This window comes from Labrus mixtus, chromosome 18 (genome assembly GCF_963584025.1).
Source record: "Labrus mixtus chromosome 18, fLabMix1.1, whole genome shotgun sequence".
Classification (NCBI taxonomy): Eukaryota; Metazoa; Chordata; class Actinopteri; order Labriformes; family Labridae; genus Labrus; species Labrus mixtus.
Window position 1 is genome coordinate 12,052,444 of NC_083629.1, and position 23,063 is coordinate 12,075,506.

Consider the following 23,063-nt stretch of genomic DNA (forward strand, 5'->3'; position numbering starts at 1 on the left):
GACACATTCCTTTAAATTTCTCAAGTAGCCGAAAGGGGGCATCTTTTTGTTTACACTCTGGGAAAAGATGGAGGTAAACTTGCTGGTTCTCCTGGTTTGCTTGATGGATGAAATGGAGAGGCGAGGGACACCGAATGCTTAAGGACAATCCAGCAACCCCACCCAGAGAAACAGACGCACTATCAACGTCTTGCTTCTTCTCGTATTCAAGCCACCACATGTCAAGACTGAACTCTTGACTGTTTGTCACAAATCTCTCCATGGATGCTTTTCTCTGGTCGCTTGGAAAAACTTCAAGAGGAAAGGATACAAGGATTTGCCACACCATCCTGAGTGTTCAGCTTAGTCTCGGATTGTAGCTACAGAGCAGACTTGAGTCATCATTCATCCAGGAAACTTTCATGTTGCTTTGCTGTTAATTGAATTAAAGATTCAGCATATTGTGCAGCAGTACTCTGAAGAGGATGGTTACTTTTTGGTGAAACTAGGAGGTAAGTAATGGGTGTTTGTTGTTGTGTTTGGAGGCTGTGGTGAGTTTAAATTCAGGGATTTGACTTTGCAACTCAGTCAGCGGATCACTTATTACGTATTTGCAAACACACTCGACCTAAGCACTTGCACAGATTCTTACATGCAAACACATTGGCTTAAAACTTACATTTCCTCAGAGAGATTACTATTTGTTTGATATTTGTCACCGTGTCATATAACTGTGTCTTTTTATCTTGCGTAAACCCATGTCAATACTGGACTGTCTGTACTTCTCTAATCTCTATTAATAAAAAGTGTGTAAGGATTTGTTGAGTCATCAAGATATTAATAGCCTGATTTTGCCTGCTTCTGAGATTTGGATAATGCTCAGGTCATATTGAGCCAGACCAGAGCATTAGAGGAGTGAGTGGCCTGGGGCCAGTGGGTGCTAATCTGCTGCTTTCAACCCCTGCCTCAAAGTCACACGGGGCCAGCAAGGCAGATTGCATAACTAAACCTTTGTTTCGGAAACGCTGGCAGTTTGTGTTGCTGTTGTGTTGCTAGCTCTAGCTGCAGCGCTGCTTCCACATAGCATGATGTAGCAGAGAGTGGCAGCGTGTCCGCACTGGGAGCTGGCCTGTCAGCTGTGATTGGATGTATAGTATTTATACGCCGGTGTTTAATCAGGCATGGTTTGCAACATTTCTGCTACAGGCGATGGTGGTGTTATCTGTTAAATGGACTGGATGGAGACTTGACGAAACTATCACTTCAGCTTATACAAGACATGTCTCAGTTATCACAAATTTGTCAGCTTTAATGTATATGCTACTGACTGTGTGTATATCAACTTATAGCCTTTATATAATCTTCATACTGAGGATATAGACATGCTACCAACTGATTCTGCAATCCAAGTGCATCTTCTCAAATGGCCAATTAATCCAGTTTAAAGGCACACTTAAACACGCTAAATGTGTCCCTTCTCCTATAAACAAAAGGTACGAGGCAGCATTACCCTCTCACCTCTCACATGCACCTGTTCACTAATTTATAGAAATCCAACTCAAGGATGGCCTTTGTGTGCAGAGGGAATAAGAGCAGCAGAGGGTAACAAGAGGAGAGGAGGCCTGCAGGAATTCTAACGCCCTCTTTTATACTCACAAGTGAAACAGACAACAGTACCTGTCTCTACTATTCTTTTTTATAAACTCATGTGCTGATTGACATTAGAATGAACCTTTTTTATCCCAAGCCAAAATGTTGTTGTTTTTTTTGTTTATATTCTATCAGGCTGCATTGACGCACAACATATGTAGTTTTGAGCAGGTTTGCAATGCCTTTTAATTTTATGTATTAAGCACATATACATATAAAGAGTATTTCTTTTTTTGTCTACTTTCCAGACAGTAGCAGTCTGATTGCCACAGAGTCAAGTACAAGCTGAACAATGATTCTTACTACAATAGGTCTAAAATAAAAGTGTTCACAGCTATGGACTGTAATGTTTGTTCTCTATTAACCTTATTTGTTCCTCCTGCAGTGTGGCTGTAACACGTTCCCAGGACGTCCCCTCCTTCGGCCCGCCAATCCCCAAGGGTGTGACCTTCCCGAAGTCCACTGTCTTCAGGGACTTCTTGCTGGGCAAAGTCATCAACGCTGAGAACGCAGCACACAAGTCAGAGAAGTTCGGTGCCATGGCGACACGTACACGGCAGGAGTATCTGAGGGACTTGGCAGAACGTCATGTGACCAGCACTCCAGTAGAACCCACTGGAAAGTTCCCCTTTATCTCTCTGGCTCACAAGCGACGGGAGAAGGTGCGTCCGTACAGTGGGGCGGAGCTCCGGAGCCTCGGGGCGGTGACCTGGCAGGTCCACGCTGAAGATCAGGTGGCCGGTGCTGAACGCGAATGCCTGTTGGCCATTTCAAACGACTTCATCATCCTGTTAGATCAGGAGGCCAAAGCGGTCGTGTTCAACTGTGCCACACGTGACGTGATTGGATGGTCGACAGGGAGCCCCGCCTCCATGAAGATCTACTACGAGCGTGGTGAGAGTGTGTCACTGCGCTCCATCAATAACAACACGGAAGACTTTGGAGAGGTGGTCAAAAGACTGGAGGTCAGTGGGGCCTCTGACTACCTTAATGCATATTTATTTTCTCATTATATTTACATTCTAGATTAACATCTGGCAATCAAATACTAATACAGAAAACAATGAAAACATATTTCTAAATCAAACAACCAGTAACATTTTAACATAATCAGGGCCAGTGAAGAATATCTGAAAAAGAAGAGCTTTCAAAAGTTTCTCCTATTTCACTGACTTCCAGCTCCATGAATGAGAACATCTGTCCACTTCCTTGACAGAAGTTACTTAAAAATTAGAACTAAGTGATGTCGCTGTAATTAAAGCAACATAAGGGCGCAGCAACTGATTATACAGTCACCGAAAAGCCACAGCTGTTCTCTTAACTCCATGATTCTAAATCATGCTTGGCGTACATAGTCATTTGATGATTTGATATCATTACTGGCGTTTGCAGTGCGGTGAAGGTGAGGCTGGGCTTTTTAGTGGAGCCTGTGACATATTGTTCTGTTACTGCAGCCGTCTAGTTTTTTTTTTTTTTTATGTAGAAAACATAGGCAACTTTGTCCACTGCTTGCTGCCTCTTCTGTTCAAATGTGGTTTTTCTTCTGCTTTTTTAAAATGTGGTTTTATTGTGGTTTTCATAATGTGCATCAAAAATGTAGCTACCTGGAACTCTGCTCCCAGGCTGTGCTAACTACTGTTTACTGTTGACTTCGCAAAGGGAGAGGAAGAGCTAGAGAGATTGCCTAATGGCTGCCAATTATCATGGGAGTGTGCAGAATAATTCAAATTAAATTGCTTAGCATTTTATACTTTGTGATTGAAATAAGTGTGTCAGCCTCTATAGAAAGCAGTTTACCAGACAACTGAAGTTTTATATTCAGTGCATTTCTTTTTCTTCTTTTTGTTCTTCAGCTTTTGACCAAGGGAAGTCAGACCACAGAGATGACCCTGCGCCGTAATGCCCTGGGCCAGCTGGGCTTCCACGTCAACTTTGAGGGCATTGTTGCAGAGGTGGAGCCGTATGGTTACGCTTGGCAGGCCGGGCTCAGGCAGGGCAGCCGATTGGTTGAGATTTGCAAGGTGTCGGTGGCCTCGCTGTCTCACGAGCAGATGATCGACCTGCTCAGAACCTCTGTTACTGTGAAAGTTGTGATCATCCCACCGCATGAAGACTCCACACCTCGCAGGTAGAGTGGATTAAATGATGAATAGATGCAATGGTGTGTTTGTTTAATGCAGTCTTCTGTAGCGTTTAAAAGAAAATGTTGTAATGCATTCTGTCTGTTACCCTGTCGTGTCTCAACAGAGGCTGCTCAGAAATCTACCACATGCCACTGGTGGATTACAAGAACCACAAAGAAGGTATGCCCTACGAGTTAAAGTTCCCCTTCCGCCCTGCCAACAACAACACAAAGTGGCCGCGCACCTCATCCAGCCCTCACACCCGCGCTGCTGGCACAGGTGGGACACTTATTAAAGCCCCGCCTTCAGACTTCAGCGACCGCAACGCTGCTGCTATGCCCCGTAGTGTGTCCAGTGACGGGCGACCCCTCAACCCCAAAAGGTTAATATCCTGCTGTTATTACCTTGTGGACACCCTGGACAAATAGCTGTCTGGCTGTTGTGTACACTTTATCTTTAATGACGTACTTTTGCATCGATACAGATATTCCCCAGGGAATGACAACTATGCTCTGGCCTGCTCCATTGTGATGGGACGCACAATGCACAACACAAATTCCCCTGCCGCCCTCTCCTACACAGACACCATGAGCTCCAACCACTGGAGGCAGAAGTCCATGCCTGATGGGTAAGTTTTTTTTTTCTGCACCTCATTATGGGTGAACATGTGCTTAATTGACCTGCTGCGCCACCTGACAACAAAGATGAACTTCCTCATCTACCCTCCAGGTTTAATAACAACAACTGCCAGTCCCCTGTGTCCTCTGTGAGGCAGGGGGCAGGCGAGGGGGCCAATGGGATTAAAGCATGCTCTGGTGTTGGATGGTCCCGGACTGGAGAGGGGGAAGCGGCAGGCAGATCCGGGGACAAAACAAATGAAGGTAATAGGAACTCATATCTTAGAATTATTGATAGAATTCAGTAGAGGATAGGTAGTACATCTTGTGGGCTATGACTACTGCTTTGCTATCACATGTCTGCAAACCTCATTACCCATAAGTCTTTGCTTTTTTTACAGAAGGTGGCGTTTCAAAGGCAGTGATCCCTCGTCTACAGCTGTCTGAGCAGACCGGCCACATATCTCCAAACAAAGGCACTAAGGTTAGCCCAAGTCATCAAGCAAAACACTGCATGTGATGTCCTTCCTCTTATGTCATGTCAGGTAATGATCTCAGCTTTTAATTAAGAGCTATATGATATCTATAAGTAATGATAGCAAGATGATGTTAGAATCAAGGGATCTCTCAGTCTTTAAACAGAAATAAAAACAAATCTTAAAATAATGATTACATTTCTCCTTTCTCAATAGTCGGATGGTCCATATTCATCCAGCCAGTCAAGCAGCAACACACTCTCTAGCAACGCCTCCAGCTCCGCCCACAGTGATGAGAAATGGTACGAAGTTGGCTCACGTTCAGGTGTGCGCAGCGATCTCGATCTCAACGGCTATCTTCAGGGCACCTCCACCGACAGCGGCATTGATGCCACCTCCTTCACTGCCACACAGAGCAGCACAGCTTCCTCCACCGGTGCCTTCAGGGCCAAAGACAAAGTTCCCTGGCAGGACGACCCCGCAGGCGGTCAGAGGGCCATAGACACTCCACCTCCAATACCAGATAGTCTGGTCGCCATCGGCGGCAGTGAGATCCCGGCAAAGAGTCCGACTGCTCTTGTTCCTGATAGTGGATCCTACAGCCTGAGCGACGCCGCCTCCCACTCCAGGTGTGCTGATGTTCTTTTCAGTCAGCTGGAGGCAGCTCAGGAATGTTTGCTCTTGCATCAATGTTTCATTAAACAGACAGTGATTCATTGTAGACCAGATATATATTTGGCTGGCTCCAAAAGTCTGTGGTTTGACATCAACAAAGGGAAAGAGGAAGGATAAAAAAAACTCATGAGTGTGAGTGTGTGGTTTTGCATTTGTATGGATCCCGTCATGGGTGCCCGTGAAAGCGAGGCATAGCTTGAAGTTTCGAGTAATGCAGACTGTGAGCTCAGCACTGTTCCCCCCTCTTCTAAATCCCACTTCCTTTGAATCCACTGAAGCTTTCCTCCCTCTCCTCTGCGCTCAGCCAGAAATAACTCCGCTCCACCAGACCTGTATATAGGCAACTTTGTTTTAAAGTATGTGCACACACGGCGAGGTCGAACACAGACACAAAACTTTCTGTTTGAATTTTAAGCTCTTATGTTGAGTTAGGAAGAAGTCGAATTTGAATACAATGGCAAACAAGTGAAAGGACACAGTGTCCTATGTTGTATGTATATCAATTGATCCCATCTGCAGGGATAGTAAGAGAAGTCATGATAGAACAGGTTAACTGATGGTTTTTAGAGAGTGACTCAGTTTGAACTAGAAGAAAGGCAACCATTTGGTGGAATTAATTTAATCAAATTCAATATCGTAATGCTTCATCAAACATGTTAATTATTCAGTGATTGATATCAAATTAAACCATAAATCCACCAACAAATACAGATTATTTTTCTGCTGCTTTTGCGGCCCTTAAAATCTGTTCTTAGTACGTGTACATTTTAGCAAGAATATAAAAGTCACAAACATCTCTCTCACCCCGTTCCCCTTTTCTGCATCACACTCAGCTCCGGACAATCAGGGAGTCCGATGTCCCCACAAGACGATGCAGCAGGAAGGGCCACCTCACCCACATCCCAGGACTCTCCTGGGACCAAGAGTTTCTACCCTCGACAAGGAGCCACTTCTAAGTACCTGATTGGCTGGAGGAAGCCTGGGGGAACCGTCAACTCTGTGGACTTTGGCAGCACTCGCAAGTAAGATCTGGATAGTTCTTCCGTCACATCAGTGGATGTTTAAATTTCTGTCTCCTGCAGTGTATATTATGAAAATGATTGTTCAGTTTAGAAGTATTTGTTTGTTTAGATGACTGAGTGAGGACAGCTCACCTAGTAGTCCTGCTTTTTTAACAGTCCAACACTGCCACCATGTGGTTTAAACATATTATTTATTTCCTGCAGCATATGTGTCATTGTTTGGTCCAAAGGGTGGAGGGTAGATTTGAACGTATAACCTTTAATTTTAGGCATTTTTTGTTACATATTTGACTGCTAACTTCTAACCCTTATATCTCCAGACGGCACCAGAGTGATGGTTTACTGGGTGGTCAGCCACAGCTCAGGGCCAACCTCCGAGGCGCCCAGTCCCCCCAGCGGCACACTGCCAAGTCGAGCTTGGAGGAAGACTTGAAAAAGCTCATCACACTTGACAGCCCTCCACCTACTACGATTGAAGAGAAGGTACTGAGAAATGCTGTGTCATTATTGGCTGCCTGCATTGATACAAACACATGCACGCAGTAACCCACAATGAAAACAAACTGTGGGGTACTTCCAGGGGTTTTGTAGATTGATAAAGTTCCCCAATAAATGCTTGTATCTAAAACTAATAGCTGAACAGTTAAAAGAGTAAGTCATACAAAGGGATAAACTTTTAAAGTAGTTACTCAAAAGTAATATTTAATCATCTGATGGTTAAGTAAGTAACAGATCAGTGGTGGAAACACACTTCTGCTCCTCCAAGTTGTTAAAAAAATCTTATGCAGAGCAAATTCAACTATAATAAATACATCATCTGCTTTTATTCGCACTTTGTCTCACCTGAATTATGTCTTGTTTTGATCCTTATCTGTAGCCATTGTTTCCTGGACCTCTGCCCACACGGCGCTCCCTGCAAAGGACCCTCTCAGATGAGAGTATTTACAGCGGGCAGAGGGAGACGTCCTCCAGCGGACAGCGAGACACACCCACTGACCTTCTGTTCAGCTGCTCCACCATGCCACGCTCACCTACTGCACGCCATGGAGCAAGCCGCCGAGCATCACACAAATCCCTGGGTGAGTGTAAGGTTTTCATAGCTGATCATGTATGAATTGGTTATGATGCATGTTGTCCTGTTGACTCGTTTTTGTAATCGTAATGAAGCAGAATTATGTGATATGCAATACACAGTAAGTCTTAAGATAATCTAAAAAAACAACAGTAACATCATCACTTAAGACATTGAATATAAATTTAAAGGAAGCATGATCTGTGTAGCTGTAGTACCTCTGTTTTTTTGTCAGGGGAAAAGGGATACAAAAGCTCTCCAGTGTGATTTATTCTGCTGTTTCTCCGTCCCAGGAGACTTGTCGGCCCCAGAGAGCTCCGAGCTGGAGCAGGAGAGGAAGAGGCAGCAACTTCAGGACTCTGCCCTCATGCCCCTGCCTGACTCAGGGGCAGATGCCCCACTTGACTGGGCCCACCTGGTAGATGCTGCTAAGGCATTTGAGGGTAGGCACACGCTGTTTTCAATTCCTCCTCCAAATCAGGGGAGCAGAAGGTTGATTACTTGTCAGTGGAAGGTGTGGAAAAACTCACCAGAAGATGGCACTGTTGGTCTGATTATGTTTTAATAATGTCTTTTAAATGTTTTGTTTTTTAAATTCAGAGCAGAGGCTGGTTTTCCTGGCAGCCCAGGAGGAGAGCTCCATGGCTGAGAGTGCTGCAGCTGCCAGCCCCCAGCAGGCTGAGCCTCAGGCAGCCCCGCTGAGACTGCCCTCCCCAGGGTAAGAGGCCTCGATCAGGTCATGGCCTGTGGACAGTGTTTGCTTTAATCCACTGTTGTCCTGTCCTGCACTATGGAATACTGCAGCTGATATCACTAATTAAACCTCCACTGTGGTCGACCGCATGCTTAACAGTCAAATCAGCATCTGTAGAGTTTGGCTGTAATAAAAAACCTCTACAGCTTCTTTCTGAAGAATCAATTATGTTCCAGCTAATGTCCGACATGTCCTTTTTCTCAGAGAGATTCCAGCCTGCTTGATGGGGAAGGTGAACCAGCTCGAGTCGATGGTGATGACACTACAGGAGGACTTGAAGAAGGTGAGTTATATAAGAGTGAGCATCGGAAGAGGGAAAATTGAATCACGCGCAACGTAAATGCCACTTAGACAGATTTAGATCTACAATACGTAATATAACAGATTTATTCTCCAATTTCTTTTCCAATTTATTTTTAATGTCAAGATCAAGCATCACATTGCTCACTCATGTCTTTGTCACTACCAGGAGAAGGATGCAAAGGCGTCGCTGCAGGTTCAGATCCAGAGCTTACGAGAGGACAACCAGCGCCTCCTGGAGGAGTCCTACAGCGCCTCGGCCAAGCTCAAGAAGTTCACAGAGTGGGTCTTTAACACCATTGACATGAACTGACATACGCGGCTGCCGACTGCTCTGCATTGGGAGTTTGACCACTACTCACACTGAACTGGAACTCTGTCAACAGAATCACTAAGGAAAACTCACACAACATTAACTGTTCTATGGAGCTTTCACAAACCAGTGCCAACATGGACTTACAGCATCGTCCTCCTTCAGCCTCGTCGATCTGTGGTTTGATCACCATGAAACAAAACACAACAAGGGTAATAAAAGACAAAGAGTAGGGTGCGACTGTGTTTAAATCAGCATGCACTCCCTTCCTTACATTTCACAAAATAAAAAGTGTCTAATTCAGCGGGTTGTTGGGATCCCTGCATGTCAGAGAGAGCAAGATGTTGAAACCAACGTAAAGGGATTCAAAGTTATTGTTCCCATTTAGCTCCCCGGCTAACCTTATTATAAGAGAACAGATTTACAATTAAAAACCTCCAACACAAATTGAATTGTGTTCGTCCCATGCGAGAGATGGTGAAAACAGTCCTGTGATGCCTGTTAAAGAGGTAGACACTTTTTTAAGAACTAAGTGACACTGTGTTGTTTATTAACTTTTCTTTAAACATTCATCAATAATCCCAATGCAGAGGAAAAAAAGTATTCCTTCTATTTCTAATCAAACGAAAATAAGCTACCTGAGATGATGTCATCCTCCATAGGACACTATGCTTTTTTTCCTCATAGCAGATTGTGTTGGTACACGCAGACAGATGGACCCTTTGTGTAGCACATAACTTAAAAAAAAAACACTGTGTTGTCTGTCTGAAGAACCTATGTAATGAGATTGTACACGTGATTTCAAAGTATAATTTCTCATGGGTTAAAAGCAAGTGAGTCTTAAAAAAGGACTTCTGGTCACAAGCTGATGAAAAGATTATATATTGTGAAAAAAAAAAATAGAACAATATTGGTGCCATACGGATGGAGCCTGAGCATTCACTGCATTATTGTAAATATCTGATGTTAGCATTTATTTTCTCACTTTTGCCCCTTGGTATATTATAAAGAGTATTTATGATGAAGGTAGTGGTGGAGAAAAAAAAAGACTGCAGATGCATTAAGAGATATACTTATAATGATCAACCCCCTTATGTGAGAGAATATATTTATCCTTTAAATGCAAACAAAGCTTTCAACTGCAGAAAGCTAGCTCTTGTTCCAGAATAATAATTAACAGTCTGTTTCCAGTGTAGGATTGACTGACAGCCCAACCTAGTTTTGACAACATGTAAAATGTTACATGGAACTGACCCCCCCCCCCCCCCCCCCCCCCTCTTCTCCACCCATGGCATGCTGTGAGGCCTTATCTGATCCTAAACTCTCTCCATAGATTATATCGGTACTGTTCGTTATATGAAAGTAAGGTAGTGTGTGAAACCGGAAATTCCAGCGTTACAGAGTTTTTCTGTAAATCTGCTCATAAAGCCCAACCGGAAATTTGCTGTGTATATTTCAAGATGAAAACCTTATTTAAGCCTCATGACCGTTTCCTTTTGTACTTGGAGCCTGTGCGACTGTATATACGGAGAATTTGATATTCATCAGAATTTGCACCTTCATTCTTATTTTTTAAGATAACTTCTGATGTATTTCTGCTAACGGGCTCGGATCTAGTGGAGAGGATCAATATGAGAGAGAAACATTGGGAAAAGACGGGACAAAAACCACAAGCTAGAGTCAGACCAAACAGACCCTGGCATCTAGCACAGCAGATCACCCCCTGCACCTTCATTCTTAACATGTGTGACAGCATGTGAATCTGTTTCCATTGAGCTGTGATGTGTACAAAAAAAAAAGTTTATATCTATTAAAGATATTTTGTTGAAATACACCTCGACTCACTGAGTGTTTTTTGAACATGGCAGATATAATATTCCAACCAGTAACATCATCTTTAATATTTAAGGTAAGATTCAATCTTATTTGAATATACAACAACAGAAGTAATATACCTGCTGAGGTCATGTGAAGTGCATTTCAGAGTAAATGGACACCAGTGGCCTGGCAGGAGGTGTCTGCCCCTGCTGTTGTGTTGTGATTAACATTGAGCTGCTGTTTTTCCACTTAGGCATGATTACATGAAGAAGTCAACCTGACAGAAACAGAGCCAGGATCAGACAGAATGATGGATGAAGATAACCTGAGAGACGCCAGGGTGAAGACAGGGACGATTAAGGAGCCAAATTTTACCAGAGTACGTCTTGCAGACTTAAAGTTACACTGCAAAACAATTTTTTAGCAGATTGAGACAATGAGACCGGCTTATTTTCTCGCACATTTCAAACTGTCCATTAAGAGATGTGATTTGAAATAATGTCTAGATTTTTTGTTGTAGTTTGGTATTTTGTTTATTTTAAGTGTTTTGATTTAATTTTCTGTTTTATTTTGTTCTTCTCGCGTGTTGCTCGTTTCCCTCGTGTGTATTTGATTGTATTACTTCCATGTTTAACCTTTAGTGTTTCCTGTTTTATTTTGTAGTTCTTGTCCCCAGTGTTTCTTGTCTGTGTTCCCTCCATTCGGACTCCCCCAATCAGTTCATCACCTTCGTCTTGTCTGTCACACCAGTGTTTCATTACCCTCTGCTAGTCTGTGTTCCCTCCTTTCTGCAAACCTTACCGTGTTCATGTATTCATTTACTCCTTGTGGCCTCTCCCTGTGGATTTTACTTGTGATTTTTTTGTTGGATTTTTTTCAGAAAAAAGCTGTATTTTGTCTATTTTGCCTACACCGCCTTTTTATCTTTTTTGTTATAAAATAAATAATTTCCAGTTTTCAGTTTTGCACTTTTGTCCTGTTTGTGACTATCAGTGGAGAAATGCATAATGATTTCTTCATTCCATTATTCTTCAAAAACAATAAAACTAGGCTACTTCGAGCTTAAGACTTAAGTGTTCCTGTTTATGTTTGTAGTCACGAAAGTATTAACCAATTCACACATCAGCTGGCCTTTCAGGTGTATGCAGGGATAACCATAGGGGATAACGGAGCAGTTGGAGCCCAATGCATTCAGCAATGACCCTCCTCCCATCGACGGTAACCTGATTACGATTTATTACACTCTAGTAAATAACTAATGCAAGTGCAACAACTTTCGATTTTAAATCTGCTTGATGCGGTGCGTTTCTCGACAGCCAATTAGTGCTTCCATTTTCTGCATGATTTTGTCGTTATAACCAAAAAGTATTGATATGCTGAACAAACAGCCACTTGCATCTTTACTTTTAATTTTATTTCTATATTCATTTTATTCATATGTGCATGATGAACTCATGACTCCTTAATGGAAAATGTGTTACTTTTTCAGGCTTTTGCTGCTGACGTGAGTGAGCCAGAGTGAAGCTGCGAGGTAACTTTTTATTTACACTTTAGCTGAGCCTCACCAGAAACAGACGAACTGAAGGCGCTCCTCTAAGGAATAGGCCATCTCTCACTAGTTTCATGGCAATCCATCAAACGGGTAATTGAGCTTTTTCAGCTATTGTCTGACCAACAATGCTATAGGTACAAAGACAGGCTGCATGGCTCAAAATAGGAAAATTCTTGTAAAAAGAAAAAAATACTAATATCACTTACTGATTTTGTGAAACCCAGGCTGTGTTAGCTTTGGCTGAACCTCAGATGTGTCACACAGAATAAGATGGAGATGTCCAGTATGGTGAAACTGCAATGTCCCTCCCAAAGTCAAATGAGCGTGTGAACATTTATGTAAACAGAAAAATTGTGAGCTTGTCCTTCAGATCATTTTCCCATAAATAATGTGTGTCCCCTCTGCATCAACACATGTTGAGATGCAACATCTGCATAGCCTACACTGCTCTTTAAAAATCACTTTGAATACAAGCCTGTGTGGTGTGTGTGGTCAGTAGGGCTCTCTGGCATAATTCAGCATTAATGCAGATTACAGGAGGGCTGCCCCTCTTATAGCAGATTAGAGAAGTGACAGTCTGCCTGTCACCTTGTTAATGATCACTCCTTAATGCCAGAGCTGCTCATGGGAAGATATGCTGATCAGGTCAGTGCAGTGTGGGTCAAGTGTGTGGTTTGTTGTAATCAGGGGGGATGGGTGGGTTCATCTTAAACGGTAAATGTTAAGTGAACGTGTTGGTCACACTTTCATGGGGGGGTTGTAATATACAGTTTTGCTCTTGTGCTGTAGAAATAGAAACCCATTAGAGAAATGTACGGGGTAAGCATTTAGGGCTGACGGTCAAATATATGATGTAATAGGCCCGCCACCACTCAGTCGTGTGCATGACCTCGGTCTCCCTTGGTTACCACATTAAAAGAGATCAGCAGGTTTAAATTGAGTTCATATTTTATGACTTAATCTGCTTTTGCCTGAAGAAAAAATCTGAACTTTCCAACACCAAGATTTTTGCTCTTCATGTGTTTATCTTGACTTTAAAAAAACAAACTCATTCATTTGAGGTCTTTTATGTTGGCGAGGAATATTTGAAGCACCTCAGATATTTTCAAAAGCAGTGAGGGCCTTTACAGAGTCAGGACCTTTGCTTAGATAACAACACAGCGTCTGAAAGAGAGAGAAAACACAGTGAAGAAATGAGAACGCAAGAGACTTCCTTGATAACTGGTGAACTGGTTCTGCCAACACAAACATCTGTGTGTGTGTGTGTGTGTGTGTGCGTCTCTGTGTGTTCACTCTCCATGCATGTATTCACAAATTGGCTGAAGCCGTGTATTTCTGGAGTATCTTCCTCGGGGGGCTTGTGGGATCTCATTTATGGAATGGAAGAAAAAAAAAGAAAAAAAGTTCATTCGTTCTGGTTGCCATTTAAGCATGAATGATTCCAGAGCTTCAATGACGAGGGAAGGAACGACGGAGAAGGAGAACATGCAAGAGCGGGGACAGAGACACAATGCGTGTTTGCCATTTTTCAAGCACTAACAGGATTTTCTTTTTCTGAATATGATGAAGTGAAAGCTTAAAGATTAGAAATAAAAGTTGCGGATATCTTACTTTGGATCATAGCCTGCAGAAGGATACTAGCAGCCTCACACACTCTTTTGAATGGGAATAGAAAATCATTATCTCTGAGGCTGTTTGCTCAAACACTCTGGATTATGTATTTATAGCCTGCGTGTGTATGTGTGTTCAGGAACAGTAACTTGTTTTTGTATTAGCATTTCAATATCCTCTAATGAAATGTTTCTTATTTTCAGCATCGGTGGGCGCTGCTGCAGTGTGCATCCCTCTATCCTCATTTCCTCTTCTCTCTGCATCCTCTCTCTCTCCCCCCCCTTTCTCTCTCACTGACACACAAACACACACTCTCTATCTCTCCCTCTGTTTTCCTCTTTATACTCTCTCTAATTCCTTTATCCCTCCCCCTTTTTTTCAACTTGATCTGCCCCTCTCCACTGCACAGCATCTCTCTCTCTCTGCCTCTCTCTCTCACTCTCTCTCTCACACACTTTCACTCTTTCGCTTGCGCTTCCACTCGAGCACATGCAGACGGAGGGAGAGAGAGAGGAGGGATGAACGAGGTGCACACATGTGAGGATCTCCTGAACTGCTGGGCCAAGGCAGAACTGGTGAAGAGAGAAGAAGAAGAGGAGAAGGAGGAGGAATAGAGGACTACTGCAGAGACCAGCCAGCTTCTCTCTCTCTCTCTCTCTCTCTCTTTTTATATTTCACTCTCTCCCTCACTGCTTCACTGCTTTCATCACCCAGTCTTCTTCATCCCCTACTCTGTCCCTCTGCTAATAATACCATGAACCTGCCTACTGCTTGTTGCTAAGGGGGAGCCGACCGGGGGGAGTGCAGAGAGTGGACCAGGCGTTTTTGTGTTTCTAAGGTAATACAAGCTCCAATGATTGCAGCTGTCAGGTGTCACAGATGTTGCATTGCATCGGGCTGCTCGCCTGCTGTGACTGAACTCACAGTCGGTATTGCTTTGGGTGCACCGGGCTTCTTCTGTGCATGCTTGTGTGTGAACTCTCGGCCAGTTTAATTCAGATGACTGGGCGTCTATTGGCCTGTTTATTTGAGTCACTGCAGGGGACTTTGCTTTGTGAGTATGTGTGTGTGTTTTCAAAGTCCTGCCTTTGTTCCCTCATAAATTGGTGCTTGATTTGTTCTTGGACTTGTGTTTGTGCATGGGAATAGGCACACACATGTACTTTGCAAGTGGGCATGTTGGTCCTTTCTGGCTGCCTTTCTGCAACACAGTGTGTATACAGTGTGTATTTCACCCGTTTCACTCTGACACAAGCTTTCAGTTCACATCTTGGACGGGGCCCTCTGTGGAGTTTGATTTGCATGCTTGAGCAGCTCAACTTGGAGGAAGTTGTTCTCTAGAATTACAGCTCCCTGTCAACATGGGACCTTTTGCCACATCACTGTTAGTAAGGTGCTATGTAATCCATACCGCCTGCCTGCCTTCCTATACGGCCCTTGAGGAGGATGCAAAGATTAGCTGTCTAATGTGTTCAGACTCTGAGAAAGAGCACAGATGTGTTAGCCAATGGGGAGCACTGCACTCCGCACTTCTGGTGGCAATAACAAACACTGAGGCGAGAGCGGATGATTACTTATTCAATCATGCGCATCACTATGCTCCGTGGTGTAGTAGATTGAAGTGTTCAACAAAAGTCACAAAAACCACCTTGTGTATTTGCTTTTGTGCTGGTTGCACGCTGCATTTTAACATTATCATTTTTCTATACTGGTGCTATTTTCCGCAGATGATCAGACTTGTAATAGTAAACTGCTTCAGTTACATAATTCAACTAAGACCTACTTCAAATCCCCCTCTAGCAGCTGGCCCATTGCAAGATGTCGTGTGTTACAAGTTCAGTTTATTTATGAAGATTTCATATTGTGCCTGACATGCACTGCTCATCAACAGCAGCCTCACATTTCTTCTTTTAAGACAAATAGCTGTAGTGAGAGTGAGTGGGTCCCAGTGAGCTGTTCATTTTTTTTGCGTTTATAAATTATAAAAAAGTATGAATGTGTTAAACTGAGTAATTTACTTCCTTTTCCCCTCTTCCTCTGAAAATAGTAGAACTAACAAATGGATTAACCATTTTTTATGTACACAGGAGACTTCATTGGCAAAGGGTATTTGGGGCTAAGGAGGCTCGCTGAAGCCCAGTGGTCAGCGCCGGCTATGAAAATCCTTAGTTAAGCAGAATTAATTCTCATGAGGGAGAAGGAGGGGGGAGACAGGCTGAACTTAGACGTGGCGACTCTGTAGAGGTTGTAAATAAATCAGTAAACAGCAGCTCTCAATGAAAGGAGGACGCCTGCAGGGTTAATGTGGGGAATGTTATCAGATCAAAAGTTAACATTATAGGACTGATCCCAGAAGAGTCATCAATAATCACTATGCTAAGCATAAAACAACTACAGAGTTAGCGTTGACCACAGTTAAATCTCAGCAACACCTCAGTGAGTGTTCATCTGTGTAACACAGAAGTTTATTTTAACATATTAAGTGACTGTAGAAACACTCCTTTCTTGCCTTTAAGAATTCTGCCTGCTAAACTGTCCATGAACCCTGATTTTAACACTGACATAATATGCTAACCTTTAATATGATCTTTTACAAAACCGATCCAAATAGCCCAGTTGTGATACTTAGACCTAAGTTCACAGTTAACTTTGTGAAATATTTAAAGTTTGGTTAGGTTTTTATGCTCTTGGCTGAAAGAGCTTTTCTGTGAAAAGCCCCAATGACAAAACTTCAGGTAGTACGCAGTAGCCATTCAAGGCACATGAGGGTGATGAACTCTGTTGGAAAATATAAATATCATACGCTGAAGCTAATTACTCAGAGCTTCAGCTGAAATGATTTTAAATTGGATTCTATTTTAGTAATCACTTGCATTGATTGTAGGGGATACTGATGGAATAATCTATACATACTACTGCAGTCAAAGTGAGGTAACATTGGGAGCACTATCATGTGGGGTTGCAGGAATTTCAACCGACAACCATCACCGTAAGCTACCTAGCTTACTATTCCTAATGTTAATGCCATAGACTTTATAAAGATCTCAGCATTCTGTGTCACACTCCAAGCTATCGATTAATGCATTCATGAAAATAAGTTAAGTAATGGCAATTATCTATATCCCTAAATATTAGCTTATTATACCAACATTTGTTTTGTTAGCTTTTTCAACATAACTGCTAGTTCAGAAAATTATTGTTAGCACTTTATTTCTACAATTGTTCGCTTGCTTTTCACAACATTTCAACTTCTTCTGCCACTTTTACTTACACTTATTTCATCAGTTTGTCCAACCACTTTTAGCGTAACACCAAAACTGTTTAACCCAAGCTTTAATTTTACTATTTAAGCGGTGTATCCCCTCCTTTTAGCCAACACTACCTGTTGGAACTGTGTCAATACCACATTTAAGTAGCCGAGTTTAAGCTATTTGGCGACTAGTTTTTGACATTTAATTTCAAGTGTTCAGGTGTGACAGCTAAAACATTTTCTTATTCAAATCTTGTCCATTACAGTAGTTAAGCTTCCTATACTCCTTCATGAATCCCTTGGTGACTGTTTTTAGTATATAGAACCACTGGGGTATTTGATGCTTCGGGTTTGACTTTGTATCTTAGTTAGTATTCATCTTACATCAGCCTACCTGAGCTCTCTTATCTGTCTGTACTGCGACAGGCGTCTGCTTTCCAAGACAGCAGCATACATTTTGACGGCTGAATGTCATAACGATAAAGGGCTGGGGGAATTTTCAGTTTCCAGGGGAAATAGAAATTCTAAGTGATATTTATCAAACCCTATTTTGTGTTGTTCCACTGTATATTGGATTGGGGCATTCATGGAGTTCAATATGTTCTTTTGACAGGACGTTGTGAAAAATGGCGGAGGGGACCAAAGACCAGGCAGGGGTGGGCACCACTGATCCAGAGGAGGACTCCCCGAATATGATCGTGTACAGAAAGGTAAGGCTGACTCTATTTGTGCTACAGTATGTGGCCTATATGTAGGGAGAAACATTGGCTGAGAGGCAATGACCCACAGACAGGCTTCTGACAGCTCACTGGTCCTCGTCAGTGTGTATCTGACACACTGGTTTCACTGTCGGGTGTCAGAAAGTCTGTGCTGAAACAAGCACAGAGCTCTTTCTCCCGGTCCTTTTACCCCTGTCAGGACCTTCTCCTGTAGCAACACTAGCCCAGTAAACGTAAGCCCTCCAATATTTTAATAAGCTCTCAGTCCCATCAGTGAGAGTTTGGCCTGTGAGAGGTCCTTTAATGTCAAGGGTAATTATCCTGCTCCTATGGCTCCTCATTCTCAATAGCTGCTGTATGATTTTAGAATTTAGAGGGTTTTGCAGTATTGGTGGTTAATTACGAAGATGTTCAGCGTTTGGTGGAAACAACTGATTCTCCAGGGCTGGGAATGGAAGCTGCCAATGAGCTGGTGGTTATTCCTCCTCGACTGACAAATAGCTTATTATTTCTCTGCCAGCACACTGACAGCCCACTTACATTAAAAAAAAAGGCTTCTTTTGATCAGACTCAAACCACAGGATCTACTGCGGGGAAAAAGCGCAATATAAGCAAGACAGATTTGACAGATCCTGTCCCCCTCTTCTAAATCTGTTGTTGCATCCCCAGTCTAATGAGTGTCCATTTTATAAAGCAGCGTAAACAGATTAGTGGAACGATGGGCGAGACAGGTTGTGAAATAAATCTTGGCAGTGGCTCGCTGGTGTTTAAAATTCTCTTTTAGGCGTGTTGCTGCAGAGTTTCCTGTAAACCATCTTTTTCAGCAGTTTGCAGCTCACCTGAAGTAACTGTCAGAATCCCTTTTGTACTCAGAAACTTGTACTCAGGATGATGCTGCTGCTGCTATAGGTATTGTACACTATGAAAATAGTATCAAACGTCAATGGTTGGCAGCTCAAGCAGTAATAAAAGTGCATTGGTAGCATACATTCACTAGTCTGCTTTAAATACTGAAGCTGCAAGGAAGGCAGTGAGCAGTTTTAGTCTCTGGCAGGAATCAAGGGATGATAATCAATAACCCAAACAGTGCTATGAGACAAATGGTATCTGCCCTTAAAGCCCTGTCTTCATAGCTGTCAAAAACCCCTAACTGCTGTGTCTTTTTTCTGTGTTTGTGTTCCTATTCTACATGCTGAAGCATTCATTGTTTATTCACTTTTCTCATTATGCTCAATGTATCATAAGAAGCTGTCACGCTGCACCGACAGCATGCTGTGCTTGCATGTAGCATAAGGCATCTTCATGGATTTCACAGCAGAGCCTCATTACGTAATGCTACACATGCCTGGAGGCGATGCATTTAGAAGGCTAGTTTTTGCTTGTCAGGATGCCGCCTGAGGAAAACATTCATCATTTCATGTTTAAGTCATTTGCAGTGACAAGAGACAGACGAGTCTGAGAGTGACAGGATGTTTTCCGGCCTTCCTGATTTGAAAATCTGGCTTTGGTTTGAAGTTTTAGTAGGATGAATGCTGAAACCAGTGAGGAAATTGTTTTTCCCCTCCAAGGAAATAATCGTTTCTGGTCTTAACATAATTGACTTTGAATTAATTGGTTTCGCGTCTAATTTCTTATATTTAACCTCAGTGTTGCGCATCAGCTGAAGATGTCACAAAGGCCAAACGGTAGAGAGGTGCTGGGTCTCCAAGGACAGTGAGCCTGTTGGTCTGGACTCTGTGGGTGTGCAGCCTGGCGTGGTGTGAAGCCTCTGCTTGCAGAGAGGCAGATGGCCGCCAATATGCTCAGCCGCCTGGGAAAACACTGTCAGCTTTATCCCAAAGGCCTGAGCCGCTGTCAGCGGAAAGATATCAGCATCTTACTGAGAGAACAAAGAGGGTGAGGAGATAAAAATATTTCAAAGTGTGGGCAGATCCTGTGTGAAATATATAGCAGGTAAGAGTTGAAACAGCTTAAATATTGCTTTATCCGTTGCAAAACTATTAAGTTAACTGTGTAGGCAGTTAGACAAAGGTGAGTGTGATGTATTTATCCATTAGAGAGGCTGAGTGCTCAGGGTGGAAGGAGTTTGTCTCTGTTCATACAGTGTAGCTGCTGCAGAATTATCTCTCTCTCTGTCTCTCTTCAACCCCGATAAAGAAGATGTGAAGCAAAACAATCCAATAGCTGCAAAAATGTTCTCAGGAATATGTGGAGAGGATTTTGGAGGAGCAGAACTACGCTGTACACATACCGTGCATGCACAAACTCACACACAGGCTTCTGATCCTGTTGTTTTTGGGGGTTTTTTGCCTGCTATATTTGGCATGCTTACCAGACAGAAAAAGTCGGGTAGATGAATATGAGTGGCACCAAGAGAACCTTAGACCTTGATGTGAAGCACAACTGTGCTGGGAGATGCAGTTAAGCTGTGGAGCGAGATTACTTAACTGCTCTGATGTTGTAATTAACAATTAATAGATAGCATATTTCATCCCTCGATTTTTTCCCCCTTTCCTCTCTATGATTAAGGACTGTAGTTTGCATTGCGTGGCTGCCTGGTTTTTGACACACAGTTAATTGTCCCCTAAAGATGAAACAACTCCTGTCCTACCCAGAGCAAGTGAAATATACTTACTGCATCACCTCTTTCTTTTATTCAGGTCATTAAATGTTTGACAGGATAATCCTCTGCAGTCAACTCATACCTGAAGGCGGGTATGATAATCACAATATCTGTGTTACAATCACACAAAACTGTCATCTAGATAAGTCTTAGGAGCCATTGGGGGGAAATATCAGTAATGAGCCATGACTGTAGGTTCAAAGGTACTATTTGGTGTCAGTGGCCTTTGGATGTTACTGTGTCATTCTTTAGCTCAATACACTCCAACGTTTTCTTAGCTAGCAAATGGATGCAGCCCAATCTACAGTATAAGACAAATTAGTGTGTGGAATTCACTTTTTAGCCTCGTTAGCGGCATGGCCCTAAAACAGCAAGACATTTCCCCGTTTTGATCCAGACAGAAAAGTCAATATTTGATGGGTTGTCAGTTACACGTACTTCAATGGATAAATCCTGCTGACTCTGCTCATTCCCTGCTTGTGGCGGGCATCTCCTTCTTGCTTTACAGGCTCTATGTCCTGTTGTTCAGGCTCTTGTATTCTGGATTTTGTTGTGAAATAGAATAGAATAGAATAGAATTACTTTATTGATCCCAAACTGGGAAATTGTGGCGTTACAGCAGCAGGTTATCCAAACACACAATATGAGTAAAAAACACAATATCAGCAAATTTAAACACAATATAATATTAAATACAAAGTAAATAAGCACTAAAAATATCAAAACTAAGAATGGGAATATATACAACCAGGATTTAACTTAGCATTACTAGTTTTAAATATGAAAGATTAAATGTAAATGTGCAAAAACAGAGTTGAAACTTCCACTAATACCACATGCTAGGGAAAATGAATAAATTGTTGCTGCTTAGCATGCCTCTCCATCTTGCTTTCCCTGTTATAACTTTGTTGAATCTGCTCATTTATGCTGGAGTAAACAATATCACCCTAAAAACAAACATGTACAGGAAGTAGCATAAATGGGAATCTGGCATTACAACTGCTAACTGTCTTTTTTTTCTTCTTTTTTCTAGTTATCACTAAACAGCCAGAACCTACCAATCCATACAGACACCATTGATTTTTTTAAGCTAGCAGGCTTACTCTACATCGAGCTCCTAAAACAGCAGCAGGTGGAATGAATACTTGTCACATAAATACCTAAATACCGGCACTTTGTTTTGACCAAAGACCTAGAAAATAATCTTTGTATTTAGCACCAAATAGAAAATGTTAGCTATCTTACATCATTAGCTTTGATAACAGTGAAAACAAAACCTTTTTACTTTCACATTTTGTCTTTCACTTATCCAACAAAGATGCATTCCCTACAGGGACAGTAAAATGTTTTTTTATTGTACCGTTAAAAATGGCCTTCAATTTTCATCACGAGCATGTTAGCGTTGCTAATTAGCATTAAGTTCTAAAGTTCTGCTGGGGCTACAACAGAGCTTTTAGCATGGCTGAAGTCTTGTAATTATTTTTTACTACCTCCCCCCCCCCCTTTCCATTCCCTTTTTTCAGCTTCTCTTCTGCTTCTTGCTAATTAATAATTGAAGCTCATTTCAAGTGTTCCATCTTTAGAAAACTATCTGGTCCTCTGAGACATCATATCCGCCCGTTCATCTATTCATGTCATGCACAGTTTCTATCATCCCTTAGTATTTTTATCCCTGCATGGATGTGAATGGGAACATAAAGATGACATGTCTTTCATTGCTTTAACAAAACATCATATTTCCAAGTCAGTTTGACAGATCTTTAAATTTGCATTTGTGTGATCATTACACTGTTGTGTTACATGACAGTGGTCGTTTGCTGCTGTAGGAGCTATGGGGTGACTTTCACAAGTAATCTCATCTGTGTTTGTCCTCCAGATGAAATAGATGTTGCCTTTATGTAACCCGAGTGATGGGAGAGGAAGAAATCACTTTTAAAGCCTCCTTAACCTCCCTAACCATCGTTGCTTGTCTAGGTGGGTTTTGATTGCTTAACAATCAGACACAAAGGGAGTTCAGTCCACACTGACTGATGCCGATGATGTGGCCATTCTGGAAATCTGTATAAAATGACAGACACTGATTCTCCTTCAAGTGGCAGGAGAAGATGAAATTGATGTTAATAACAGCTTCCTAAATTGTCCATTCTCCTACCACCGCATGGACTGACAGCTGGTCAGGTTTAAACGGCCAAGAGGACTGGATCGCTCCAGTTCTGCTTGTCTTTTTGCTGCCGTCCATGAGTCAAACTTTGCCCCCTCCTGGGGCCATTGGAGGCTATATCTCCCCTCTTTAAAGTCCAAGGTGTCTCCTGTCCACTACTGGCTGTTCCTGCGTGCACTTTAGATAACACAGTCCGGCTTCACACTGTGGATATCAAACCTGCAGCTGTATGGATGAGCTCTCCCTGTCTTTTATCACATATGAGCATTTTAACACCGTCACCACTTGCACCATTGGGTGCCTTTATCTGCCGCGCTGGTATGGGCTGAAGCATCAGGGTCACGCTGA

General features: G+C 42.5%; 2 protein-coding genes across 7 annotated transcripts in view; both read left to right on the forward strand.

Annotated features, from left to right (window-relative positions):
* LOC132992818 (signal-induced proliferation-associated 1-like protein 1) overlaps positions 1-10,815 on the forward strand; it is a 35,058-nt gene extending 24,243 nt beyond the window's left edge. The window contains exons 8-21 of the mRNA XM_061062327.1: positions 2,015-2,594; positions 3,483-3,757; positions 3,877-4,134; positions 4,237-4,380; positions 4,482-4,633; positions 4,771-4,853; positions 5,062-5,474; positions 6,354-6,542; positions 6,863-7,025; positions 7,420-7,621; positions 7,908-8,057; positions 8,215-8,332; positions 8,573-8,651; positions 8,838-10,815. Coding sequence (XP_060918310.1) covers positions 2,015-2,594; positions 3,483-3,757; positions 3,877-4,134; positions 4,237-4,380; positions 4,482-4,633; positions 4,771-4,853; positions 5,062-5,474; positions 6,354-6,542; positions 6,863-7,025; positions 7,420-7,621; positions 7,908-8,057; positions 8,215-8,332; positions 8,573-8,651; positions 8,838-8,981 — 2,950 coding nt within the window. The 3' untranslated portion in view covers positions 8,982-10,815. The remainder of the gene's footprint in view (positions 1-2,014; positions 2,595-3,482; positions 3,758-3,876; positions 4,135-4,236; positions 4,381-4,481; positions 4,634-4,770; positions 4,854-5,061; positions 5,475-6,353; positions 6,543-6,862; positions 7,026-7,419; positions 7,622-7,907; positions 8,058-8,214; positions 8,333-8,572; positions 8,652-8,837) is intronic.
* A 3,436-nt stretch (positions 10,816-14,251) lies between these two features.
* The window catches only part of LOC132993375 (regulator of G-protein signaling 6-like), a 46,284-nt gene continuing 37,472 nt past the window's right edge, over positions 14,252-23,063 (forward strand). For 2 of the 6 annotated variants that reach the window (XM_061063183.1, XM_061063185.1), the window contains exons 1-2: positions 14,252-14,800; positions 17,826-17,922. In XM_061063183.1, coding sequence (XP_060919166.1) covers positions 17,839-17,922 — 84 coding nt within the window. In that variant the 5' untranslated portion in view covers positions 14,252-14,800; positions 17,826-17,838. The remainder of the gene's footprint in view (positions 14,801-17,825; positions 17,923-23,063) is intronic. The other 4 variants (XM_061063181.1, XM_061063184.1, XM_061063182.1 and 1 more) reach the window with 2 other exon arrangements.